The following is a 13,617-nucleotide window of genomic DNA, read 5'->3' as shown; positions in this document are numbered from 1 at the left end:
TAACTTCCTACCTGTATATCTACATATCATGGTCCTTCCTATTAGTAACAGCAACAGAGTAAATTATTTGCTAGATTATCAACTTAATACTAAATCTGTTTTCTATGAATAAAAATACACTGTAGACATCAATGATCGGCACCATAGGAATCAACTTTGCTCTGGCACTAATAACTGCATAAAGATGTCTGCATCATTATCACACTATAATTAATGAAAGTGATTCCATCATAAAATGACTTTTTCTTAAAAGTACTCTGATTCAATATGTCAGTAACTAAAGTTTAAAAAAGTCACTGAATGTGGTCCATCACAGGTATCAGAACATTTTCTAAATTATGCAGTGATGCACTGCAATTACAAACACACCTCTGAACATAAAGTAGGCCTGGGCTTTGTTTTGACACACCAAAAATCAACAGATAATAATAACCAAAGTTGACTTGTTTCCCTCAAAATACCTTAAAAGGTATTATATACTGCCCCATTTTTAATAACAGTTCAGGAAGAATTTTGTTTTTTTCTATCAGAATGTTATTAACATGATACATGGCAGTAATTATCTAAATAGATACCGAAGTAAATAAAAGTCTCATAAGGCCAGAACAAACAATAAAATGAACAATTACAAAAGTACATTTTATATCTCTCTGTTCTATATCTATTCCTTTGAACACAGAAATATTTAATTTTTAACCCACGAACCTTCAAAAAGCAAAGTTTCCAAGATTCCAAGGCAAAGTATCTTTAAAAAGGGACGACGACTGTCAGAGGGGAGGGGAGCGGGGAACTGGATGAAAGAAGGTGAAGGGATTAGCCAAAAAAACATATAGACATAACCCATAGACATAACAACGGTGTGGTTCTAGCCAGAGGGAAAAAGGGGGTGGGGGCTAGGTAGAAGTGGACAAAGGTGGGGAAAATGGGGATGGAAAGAGACTTTGCTTGGGGCGATGGGTGTACAATGCAATGTGCAGATGATGTTTTATTGAGCTGTACAGTTGGTTTTGTGAACCAATGTCACTCCAATAAATTCCATTAAAATAAATAAATAAATAAATAAATAAATAAATGAATGCACATAAAAAAATTTAAAAGGGGGGATGTGGGGTGGATTACAAAGTAAACAGATTTATTAAGTAATCAGAGGTTAAGCGAAAATTCTTTGTTTTGGTGACTACAAATGTTTTCTTCTGCTCTTTGAGATCAGTTACCAACATGCAATGGGCATTGCACCTGATTTCCTCATTATGGGATCATTTTAGAGCCATATCTTCCAAAGACAGAGCATGTTCGCATGGAAACATAAGAGTATTATTCAATTCATTTTGCTGATGCAAAAAAGTGAAAACCGCATTAGGGCTTCATAAGGACCAATAAGGAAAGTATCTTAAAGAGTCCAACTTAGATTGTTCTCAATGAATCTGAAAAATTTACTGAATTATAGGTACTTTCCTAAATTAATGACTCAAATAAATACTGTACAATATATTTGAAAAAAAAATGTTACTATGACAGATTGGTAATTGATACAAACTGGAACTCTACGACCATGGATTTCCACCTAAAACTGCTCTACTCTCTTTCTTTGCCTTGTATTTATATATATGATACGTGTTTATTATCCATCCAATCTATCCCCTGAACATTGGCGAGCAGGGGTTTTCAAACATGCTCTGCAGGGGCAATAAATCCCCCTAGTTCTACTTTCTCTTTTATCTGCATTTAAACAAAGGGTTCTACTATGTTTAAAAGTTGTGCTTTTTTCTTTTTTTTTTAAGTTTGAAAAACACCATATAGGTGAATCTTTCCAAGCCTTTCCCAGATAAAAAAAAATATCTAATAAAACAGCAGAGCATGTGTCTCTGTATGCATCTGTTTCTCTAAGTATCAGTCTTTCATGTTTTATTACCTATTTCTTCTCTCATCAGATCTCATATGTTTCTCCTATTTCCACAATACATCAGGGCTTAACTGCATTCTTTCCCTCCTGAGCCTGCTCTCTTTTTTGCCACATGGCTGAGATTCCTCACAGTCAGATCTGCTGCTTCAGGGGCCAAACTACCCATGACCCGGGAGCATCTGCTGGTCCAGAGCTTCCCTAAGGATAATCCCCACATCCCCTAACTCCCCTGGGAGAAATCTGTTTTAATAAACCCAAGAGCATTGAATTAACCCATCAGGTAACTTGTTCTGTTACTGTACTGCTTCACAGCACTGGGCTTGGTGCTGCCCACCTAAATTTAGGAGGACCTTTCTATTCACTTCCTTATTCTGCACTTCTGTTCTACTAATGAAACCTGTTGACAATGCTCTTCAGTCATGGGAAGAGAAGAAGAAGGTTCTGGCAGATCTTTCAGGTCTCTGGGATATCTTTTTATTCTTACAACAACACACCCCTTTTCCATTATGTTTCCTTCTTCTGTATTTTCATTCACATTCCTTCAATAGTTCCTCAGCATATTACTACTTGCATGAAAGTGCTACCACCATTACCTTTTTTTTTTTTCATAGTTTTTTTTTTCCATTGGTGTTTGGAATTGTACAGTAATCCACAGTTACAAAACTGAATAGACATTTAAGATCAGCTTGGCCTGACCACCTCATATTAGACTTGCAGAATGGGTACAGAGAGTTACCTAAATTGTCTGACTTGATTCTCACGTGAATATGAAAGATGGGACTAAGATTCACTATCTTTTGTTTTTCTTCTATTTTTTTCCGGGCTTCCTCTTAGATGCTAAACCAAAAGATATGGAGGAATATTTATTTATTCAACTAGTTCATATTAATGGGCAAGACACTTTGGCAGCTAAAAAATGGGATTTCCTATAGACTTTGTCCTTGCAGAAACTGAAGGTCATGCTCTGCCTAGAGGGCTGTCATAATGCTTAGCAGTAATTGAATGAGAGCTCAAAAGATTTGTTCTCCTCAAATTTTATCTTAAATATCTATTCAATATTATAACTGAAAATTACTATACAATTCCAAAGACCAGTGAAAAAAATACATTAGTTCTTACGTAGTTGTCCATGGCCCATAAAAGAACATGACAACAAACATAGAAGAATTAATTTTCAATCAAGTAGGGAGCCCCAATGCTTACTGAGTGCTTATTATGTGCCACACTCTGGGTACTAAAATGATGACATGGCGCTCATAGTGAGCTGAAAAACAGACGCATGATAAATTATAATACCATGAAGGTAGTGCTTACTGAGATAATTATGACACAGACCTAATACAGGATAGAGGGAGAGAGGCCTTCTAGTTGAAGGATATAGGAGAAAATGTGGTACTTTCAAGGAAATGCAGATTGTTCAGCACCTTTAAAATTCTATGGGTGTGTATAGTGAATGAGTATGTGTAAAAGAATGTGTGCACACGTGTGTGGGAGATAAAAATAGAGAGAAACAGTGGGAAGACATTGGGGTAGTAGATATAGAGGGAAAGAGATGGGGAATATGGAGAAAATAGGAATGGAAGGTGGGTGGGCATTGGGAAGAGGGAGACAGGAATAGGGGAAAGGGCAAGAGATAGGAGAAAAAGATGGGGATGGAGAAACGGTATAAGGGGACAGGTTGGGGTCAGAAATGTGCATATGTCTGCATTTGTGTGAGAGAGACAGACACAGAATATGTGTGTGTGTCAGGAGACTGAAGCTATGGGTTGCTATGCAGGCAGAGACCAGCCTCTGGTCTTTGTCTTGAAAAGGCTGGGCACTCAACGATTTTAGGCAGAGGAGAGACATAACCAGGTGATGACCTCCATGCTTGGGGACCTTCCCTGAGTGCCCTGATATGTCTGCCCATGCCTGGCACTGGAATGTGGAAGGCTAAAGCAGATGCTGGCAATGCTCCATGCAGGTTCCTGGGACCTTTCTGGGCTCTCCAAAGTCCCAGAATCCTTCTCTCTTGCCCAAGTTTCCTCAGAAACTGGGGAGGCTGCTCTGCCCACAGGAGGACATGGTTAATTCTCCATTACCTGAACTCATCCCCCATCAGTCCTCAATCAATGACACTTGGAAGCCAATGTATGCATATCCCAAATGCTTTGAACCATTTGCCAATTTCCCTGAGGTATTAAGCTCCAGGTGCCAACTGCAGTGGTTGGCTTAATAATGTGCCCTGTTCCAGTTACCTGCACTGCCCTGACTCACTTTCCTACTTGCCACTGACATCCTTTGCACTTCCCAAAGTTTCCACTTACATTTAAACCCCCGTCTAAGGGTAAACATTGGGGCGGACCCAATCTCGGGCAATGGCAAGGGGCACCGAAGGAAACTGCTCTAAGGACCAATTTGGGTCCTTCTATAAAAGTTGCCACTGTGGGGAACGGGGACAAAAAGAGGGAAGGACACAGTCTTCACAGCATTACTAATACTACTATTTACATTCTGGAACTGAGTTTATTCAGCCTCTTTATCCATCTGACAAGTGGCAGTATACTGGTAAGTCACAGCCCTTTATTTTCAAAACTACTTGAAAGACTTAAAAAGCCCTGAAAATTAATACAGCCCCCCCAAATAAAGTAGCATAATTCATAAAATTAGCTGAAAGGTTTTTTTAAAGCTTTTAGTCCATTTAAAAAATTTACCATTATATAATAAAGTGGGCCCAGTCTTACAAAGAGGGAGAAATTCACTTTAAATAATTTGGGCAAAATCCCCACTTCTCCCACACTGCTTCATTTTGTTTCACTTTCAGAAATTCTACCAGTTAATTAAAAGTTCATGTGCATGAACTATATTCAAGGGGAAATACCCTATCAGTGGCATGTTGAGGTATGTGGGCAATACACTGTAAATGTGCTAATCAGAACAACTTCCTAATGAAATTTATATGAGGTCAGTCAGCAAAGGCGATAAAGATCTGATACCTGTGAGGGCAGGATTAAGTTCTAGCATATCTAACGCCTCTTCTCAACAGTGGCACAAAAGGAAGAGCCAGAAAGAAATGGGAAGATGCCAGAGACAAACATCCTCTACCCTAAAACTCTGCCTACAGCTTGCTAAGCTAAGTGGTGTCACTGCCTGGTTTCATGAACACACATAAAGTTTATGGACTTTGGTGACTGCCAAAATACAGTTCTCAATGGAACTCAACATCTCTCCTAACCATAGCTACATGATCTGCTCTTTTATGCTATCAGATTTTTTTTTTTTAAAGGCATGCCTTATCCAAAATTCAAAAAGTAAAATCTATATATTCATTGTTTATGAATAAAGCTTTACATATTTCTATAAATACAATGTATCATTCTTTCTTTAAGATGGTCCCCTTTACTGTTATTCTTTAGTTGTGCATTATATACATTTTTTTACATATCCTGTTTTATACAACAGACTAGAGGCCTGGTGCACGAAATTCATGCATGGGGGTGGGGTTGTGTGTCCCTCAGCCCAGCCTGCACCCTCTCCAATCTGGAACCCCTCAAGGAATGTCCAGCAGACATCCCTCTCACAATCCAGGACTGCTGGCTGCCAACTGCTTGCCTGCCTGCCAGCCTGATCACCCCCTAACCACTCCCCTGCCAGCCTGATCGATGCCTAACTGCTCCCTTGCCGGCCTGATTGCCCCTAACTGCCCTCCCCTGCTGGCATGGTCACCTCTAAATGCCCTCCCCTGCTAGCCTGGTCACCCCTAACTGCCCTCCCTAGCAGGCCTGTCCCTCCCAACTGCCTTCCCCTGCAGGCCTTGTCCCTCCCAACTGCCCGCCCCTGCAGGCCTGGTTCCCCCCAACTGCCCTCCCCTGTAGGCCTGGTTGCCCCCAACAGCCCTCCCCTGCAGGCCTGGTTCCCCCACAACTGCTCTCCCCTGCTGGCCTGGTTCCCCCCAACTGCCCGCCCCTGCAGGCCTGGTTCCCCCCAACTGCCCTCCCCTGCAGGCCTGGTTCCCCCCAACTGCCCTCCCCTGTAGGCCTGGTTGCCCCCAACTGCCCTCCCCTGCAGGCCTGGTCCCCCCACAACTGCTCTCCCCTGCTGGCCTGATCGCCCCCAACTGCCCTCCCTTTCAGGCCTGGTCACTCCCAACTGCCCTTCCTTGCAGGCCTTGTCCCTCCCATCTGCCCTCCCCTGCAGGCCTGATCGCCTCCAACTGCCCTCCCTTTCACACCTGATCACCCCCAACTGCCCTCCCTTTCACACCTGATCACCCCCAACTGCCCTCTCCTGCAGGGCTGGTCCCCCCCAACTGCCCTCCCCTGCAGGCCTGGGTCTCCCCCAACTGTCCTCCCCTGCAGGCCCGGTCACCCCTAATTGCCCTCCCCTGCAGGCCTTGTCTCTTCCAACTGCCCTCCCCTGCAGGCCTTGTCTCTTCCAACTGCCCTCCCCTGCAGGCCTGGTCACCCCCAATTGCCCTCCCTTTCAGGCCTAGTTCCCCTCAACTGCCCTCCCCTGCAGGTCTGGTCGCCCACAGCTGCCCTTCCCTGCTGGCCTGATCACCTACAACTGCCCTCCTCTGCCAGCCAGTTCCCCTCAACTGCCCTCCCCTGCTGGCCTGGTCTCCCTCAACTGCCCTCCCCTGCAGGCCTGGTCTCCCTCAACTGCCCTCCCCTGCTGGCCTGATCACCCACAACTGCCCTCCTCTGCCAGCCTGTTCCCCACAACTGCCCTCCCCTGCAGGCTTGGTCACTCCCAACTGCCCTCCCTTGCAGGTCTGATCACCCACAACTGCTCTCCCTTTCAGGCCTGGTTCCCCCCAACTGCCCTCCCCTGCTGGCCTGATCCTCCACAACTGCCTTCCCCTGCCAGCCTGATCACCTACAACTGTCCTCCCCTGCCAGCCTGATCACCTACAACTGTCCTCCCCTACAGGCCTGGTTCTCCCCAACTGCCCTCCCTTGCAGGCCTCGTCCCTCCCAACTGCCCTCCCCTGCCCGTCATCTTGTGGCGGCCATCTTGTGTCCACATGGGGGCGGCCATCTTGTGTGTTGGAGTGACAGTTTGCATATTAACTCTTTATTATATAGGATGCTCTCAATATAAAAATATTGATAATATTGATAAGGATAATTCTTCCCTTCAAATTTCTCCCTCTCACATTCGGTTATAACAAGAAATCAATAGTTATAGAAGTAGAAGATAAAATTAGAAAATCACCATTGCAAAACCTCCCTTATGACTGATTCAGGCATTGTTAGTAGATCCTAAAATCACTAAGTTAAAAGGCTATTGAGGAATAAGATATTCTCATGATGTCAAACCATCACCCCATAGATTTAATTACTACTTTACAGAGGAAAAAAAGTACCTTACAATAGAGAGAGCTAGAGATTGGCATCTTAACCAAGGCATCAATGTCAGCCTCACTCAGGTAGAACCACCTGATATCATGGATGATTAGTCTCCTGATGGGATGCAGAAGAATATAACCTCAGCTGTGACTGATTAATTAAAAATTCAGTCCTGAGCGTCACATTTTAAGTAATATTCAATGGCCAGGTATGGCTAGTGGCTACTGTATTGGACAGCATCATTATATAGAGAACATTTCTATCACTACAGAAAGTTCTAGTAGGCGGTGCTGGTCTAGACTGAATTTCTAGTTTACAGGAAATATGGGAGATGCTATACAAGCTTATTAACTTCATGAAAAGGTAGGTTCTTTGGAGAAGACAATAAATGCTGGAAAACATAGGAGGCAGCAAGAAAAGAGAAAGACCAGATATGAGATGGATTAACTCCTTAAAGGAAACCACAGACATGAGTCTGTAGGAGCTAAGAAGGGGTTTTGAGGACAGGACATTGTGGACATCACTTACTCATAATTGGGGTTGCAGCCACTCAACGGCATGTAATACACACATACTAGCTAAATGATACCTTAAAGAAATAACCAGTTAAATTCAGAATGTGAGTCATTCTACAAGCCTGCTCTTCTTCAAAAGCCAGTGTTGTGGAAAAAAAAAAAAACAATCACCCACAATAACCAATGTAATGTGTGAACCATGGTTGGCTCCTGGTCTGGAACTGGGGAATTTTAAATATTGACTGGATATTAAGTGATATTATGGAATCATTATTAATTTTCTTGATGTGATAATAAATGGTATTATGATTATGTAGGAGAATGTCCATTAGGGGAGAACTGTCATTGTGTCTGCAGCATACTTTCAAAACTATACACACACACACACACACACACACACATACTCTAAAGCAAGTATGGCAAAATATTTAACAGTACTGCATCTAGATAGAAAGTATAGAAGTTGTTTTAGTCCATTCGGGCTGCTATAACAAAACACCCCTGACTGGTGGATTACACACAACAGAAATGTTGCTCACAGTTCTGGAGGCTGAGAAGTCCAAGATCAAGGCACTAGCTCGGCCACCTTCTGCTGAGGGCCCTCTTCCTGGTTCCCAGCCAGTGCCTTCTCACTGTGTCCTCACATGGTGGAAGGGGCTGGGAGCTCTCTGAAGCCTCTTTTAGAAGGCATTAATCCCATTTATAAGAGTTCCACTCGTATGACTTAAAGCACCTCTCAAAGGCCTCACCTACTGATACCATCACTTTGGGTGATTAGGATTTCAACAAATAAATTTGTGAGGAATACATTCAGACTGCAGCATGAATGTTTATTTGGACAATTCTTTTAATTTTTTTGTATGTACTTGAAATTTTTACAATAAAAGGCTGGTGAGAAAAGTTCTAGAGGAAACAAAAGAAAGGGAAGTACTGAAGCCACTTCTCCTATAACCACTATTCAGTGGGTTAACTTGGGCAACAACTCCTGACCAACCCAAATGGTAAGAAAAAAGTCCTCGCCCTTCATACTTGGCATAATTTGTAGAGCAGAAAGTTGCGAAGCACCTTAAGGGAATGGGACACCAGAATCAGAAAGGGCTGCTAAGAGCAGTTGCTCTGGGGCACACAACAAGGAGCATGAAGGCAAACTCCTCAGGGCCAGTTCTGTCCCCTCAGTCTTCCCTCAACACACTGCCTGACCAGAACAGAGGGCCATAGAAAAAAAGACATTCAGAGGGAACTCTAATGCTGCTCAAATTCAACCATGAGTGCAACAAATACCATGTGCCAGGTAGTGGCTAGTGATGTATGTTCCTGTTTTAAGTTAATCCATATAGCACAACAGAGTATAGATATTCCATTAATTCCTTAACTAAAGTAGGAATCTAAGAAAATTCAACTTCAAGTGCTCTGATCAAAATTTGGCCACGTGATAATTCATAAAGAAAATTGACAATCTTTTAGAGTATAGATGAACTGAACATTGTGACTGCCACTGATCTGAAACGTAGTGTTCATTATTTCTGATTTTAGCAAAAAAAGAATTTTAGAAAAAAACATAGTACAAAACAAGATGTCACCTTTAGTTCTTGAAGCTTCTCTGTACTTGTGGTGGTAAAGTGTCCAATGTGAGTTTGGATATACTCAAACTGCTTTAAATACTCTTGGTTTCGAGTATGAGCCATCTTTTCTGATTCACATATTTCCTTCAGGTATTTCTTTAGTTTTACATACTTCAGCTTAACTCTAGAAAAATAAAAGCAGATTTTTAAACAACAAAGTCAGAATCTGACTATCTAAGGAGAATTTCTTTTTTAAGAAATTGAATTTGAAGATGTTTATTGCATTCTATTTTTGGTGGAGAAAACATAACATACACTTATTTAGCACAAACTTGTGGAATACACAAAGTGAAAATGGGGAAGAAACATTTTTTGTCTCCTAGTCCATTTCTGAGGACTAAATCATGAACTGCTTCACTGAAATGAAATATTTCTTGCAACAGTCGGCACCAAGTTTAATATTTATTAGTTTAGGAGAATTTTCTTTAACAAAACTGTGAGTGAGACAATGTATGCTATATTGTTTTCCCCAAACACTGAAACCTAAAGGACAGAATGCATATGCATTTTTAGAAAGAGGAAATTAATGCAACATCACTGAGGTAACACATCTAGGCATAACTCTCCTGAGAAATATATATAAGACCATATTATAACATTCACACAGTGAAGATTTATATGAATTTCTTCCTAAGAAATAAATGTGATTCTAAGAGTGGTGTCTGCGTGGCCAAGTTCAGAGGAAAAGCCCATTAGAATTCTTTTAAATGACAATTTCAAAACTACCTGCTCTATGGAAATCAAACTATAAACCACAATCCATAAACATTAAGAAAGTTTGAAATTTAAAATAAAAAGCTCTCATTAGATATAATTTTAAAATTTTGTTGGAAATGGTGACAACATACTATATTATTAAAGTACTAGAGGCCCAATGCACAAAATTTGTGCAAGGGGGCTCAGCCCTTGAAGCCCCTCGCAGCCTCGGCCAGCCCTCACAGCCCCGGCTTCATCCGGAATATTGTCCGGACAGTAGTTCTGCTGTTCGGCCTAATTATCATATTAGCTCTTTATTATATAGGATTTTATAATAACTTATAGACTGTAACTCTACTCAAAATGTGAAAAAACTTTTAGGGACTCATCCAAAGTGTAGTATCAAAGGACTCAGGATGTGCAGCCCACTCACAGAACCAACACTACTGTCTCTGGCTCTTTCTTTTTCACAAGTACATAAATCATAAAAATACCAGTAGCATTTGTGTTGTTGTTTCAATAATTATTCAATGGTATTCTATCAAGCAAAAATAAGTTGAAAACCACAAAAATGTTCAGCCTCAAAAACAGATTTGCAAAGATGCTGAAGATATTAAAAATTAATCTTCAACAGATCTTAAATATCTACCCTTAAGCCAGTAATTTTCAAGAAGAATTTCTTTATTGTGCTAATAATTCTGTGCTTTGATCTTAGTTGGCTGTCCCCATTTTTCCTTATGAACAAAAACTTAAGAGTGATTTTACTACTACCCATGTCTGCCATTTTCAACATAAGCGACAGTAATGAGGTAGTACCGTCTTTCACACGCAGGTGCTTGGTGAAGCTGCTGGTGGTGGCCAGTATCCAAATGGAATAGGTACAATGGTAACCATGCCTTCTCCATTAAAGTCTAATTTCATTCTTGCCCCTACATTAACCTTCAAAGCTGACTACATAAGTAAGTAATCCATCCATCCATGCAATCATTCATACATTCAGTGCTCTGAATATGAAAGCCACTCAGCGAGGGTCAACAGGGAAAACAAAAAATGAGATGAGTAAAGAAAAAAAACAATCCTATTTACTACTGCACCAAAAAAATTAAGATACCTAGGAATAAACTTAACTAAGGAGGTAAAAGACCTTTACTCGGAAAACTACAGGACATTGAAAAAAGAGACAGACATAAACAAATGGAAGAACATACCATGTTCATGAATTGGTAGAATCAACATCATTAAAAAGTCCATACTACCCAAAGCAATCTACAGATTCAATGCAATCCCCATTAAAATACCAATGGCATACTTCAAAGATCTAGAACAAACTCTTCAAAAGTTCATCTGGAATAAAAAAAAAAGACCTTGAATAGCCACAGCAATCCTGAGAAAGAAGAACAAAGTTGGAGGGATCACAATACCAGATATCAAGCTATATTACCAAGCCACGGTTCTCAAAACTGCCTGGTACTAGCACAAGAACAGACATATAGACCAATGGAACAGAACAGAGAACCCAGAAATTGACCCAAGCCATTATACTCAATTAATATTTGACAAAGGAGCCAAGAGCATCCAATGGAGTCAAGACAATCTCTTCAATAAATGGTGTTGGGAAATTTGGTCAGATACATGCAAAAAAATGAAACTAGATCACCAACTTACACCATACACAAAAACAAACTCAAAATGGCTAAAGGACTTAAATGTAAGACAGGAAACCATAAAAATCCTACAAGACTCCATAGGCAGCAAAATAGCAGACATATGTCATAGCAATATCTTTACTGACACAGCTGCTAGGGCAATGGAGACTAAGGAGAAAATAAACAAATGGGACTACATCAAAATAAAAAGCTTCTGCACAGCAAAAGAAACCATCTACAAAACAACAAGTAAGCCCACTGCATGGGAGAACATATTTGCCAATGATATTTCAGATAAGGGTTTAATCTCCAAAATTTACAGAGAACTCATACAACTTAACAAAAGGAAGATAAACAATCCAATCAAAAAATTGGCAAAGGACCTAAATAGATACTTTTTGAAAGAGGACATATAGAAGGCCGAGAGACATATGAAAACATGCTCAAAGTCACTAATCATCCGAGAGATGCAAATCAAAATAACAATGAGATACCATCTCACACTTGTCAGAATGGCTATCATCAACAAATCAACAAACGACAAGTGCTGGTAAGGATGTGGAGAAAAAGGAACCCTTGTGTACTGCTGGTGGGAATGCAGACTGGTGCAGCCACTGTGGAAGACAGTATCGAAGTTTCCTCAAAAAGTTAAAAATGGAACTACCATTTGACTCACTTCTAGGACTATATCCCAAGAAACCAGAAACACCAACTATATCTCAAAAAGTTAAAAATGGAACTACCATTTGATCCCACTTCTAGGACTATATCCCAAGAAACCAGAAACACCAATCAGAAAGGATATATGCACCCCTATGTTCATAGCAGCACCATTTACAATAGTTAAGATTTGGAAACAGCCTAAGTGCCTATCAGCAGATGAGTGGATTAGAAAACTGTGGTACATCTACACAATGGAATACTACGCCGCTATAAAAAAGAAGGAACTTTTACCATTTGCGGCAGCATAGATGGAACTGGAGAGCATTATGCTAAGCAAAATAAGCCAGTCGGAGAAACATAAATATCACATGAGCTCACTCATATGTGGGATATAATGATCAACATAATTTGATGAACAAGGAATAGATCCAGAGACAAATGGAAGGGGAGGGGGGTGTTAGAGAGCAACCAAAGGACTTGTATGCATGCATATTAGCATAACCAATGGATACAGACACTGGAGCAGTGGGAGCTTGCCCGGGGTGGGAATGGCTGGGGGGTGTCAAGCGGGGGAAAAAGGAGACATATGTAAAGCTTTAGACAATAAATAAATTTTAAAAAAATGAGATAAGTAAAATACAGTGTAACGAATGCTATGTGGGACACTGCAAGGGACTCTGACAGGACTGGGCAACCTGACCTAGTTGAAGGAGTCAGGGAAGCCTTCCCAGTAGAAATTATTTTTCAGCTGACATGAAGGTTGGTTAAGACTTAATCCAAAATTGGGGAAAGAGAGAGTGAACAGTTGAGGGGAAAACACTGGAGCAGAGGAAGTAGTATGTTGGAAAGTTCAAAGGCAATAAATAAGACGAATAACAGTGGTCTGACAAAAATAATAATAAATAATATTGACTCTTACTCTGGGTCAGACACTTACCCCTATTTGATAGGAAAAAAATGGAGACACAGAACACTGAAGTAATTGTCCCAAAGTCACACGGCTAAAAGCTGGTGGGGTTCAGGCTAAATCGAGGAACTTGGCAACAGAATCTACCTGTTTACACTATACTACAAAAGATCCTGTCATGCTTCAAAAAACTGAAGTTTTAGTCCATGTAAAATGTAAGGGAGAGGCTGGCAGGGTCAGATAATGGCGGGTATGGTAAGCCCTTGTACCAAATACTTCCCATGCCCTCCTCACGTCCTCCTGACCCAGTTTTTCTTCTACCAGTCACGGCTGCA

The 13,617-nt window shown here is 41.0% G+C and overlaps 1 protein-coding gene across 4 annotated transcripts in view; it reads right to left on the bottom strand.

Moving 5' to 3' along the window:
* Positions 1 to 13,617, bottom strand: part of KIZ (kizuna centrosomal protein) — a 154,850-nt gene that overhangs the window by 129,949 nt on the left and 11,284 nt on the right. For 2 of the 4 annotated variants that reach the window (XM_080685572.1, XM_080685571.1), the window contains exon 3: positions 9,329 to 9,494. The exons of the other annotated variants lie outside the window; for them this stretch is intronic. In XM_080685572.1, coding sequence (XP_080541698.1) covers positions 9,329 to 9,494 — 166 coding nt within the window. The remainder of the gene's footprint in view (positions 1 to 9,328; positions 9,495 to 13,617) is intronic. 4 annotated transcript variants of the gene reach the window in all.

Source organism: Plecotus auritus, assembly GCF_963455305.1.
Source record: "Plecotus auritus genome assembly, chromosome: 8".
Classification (NCBI taxonomy): Eukaryota; Metazoa; Chordata; class Mammalia; order Chiroptera; family Vespertilionidae; genus Plecotus; species Plecotus auritus.
Note: the sequence above shows the minus strand (reverse complement) of the source record. Positions and strands in the feature narration are given on the sequence as shown.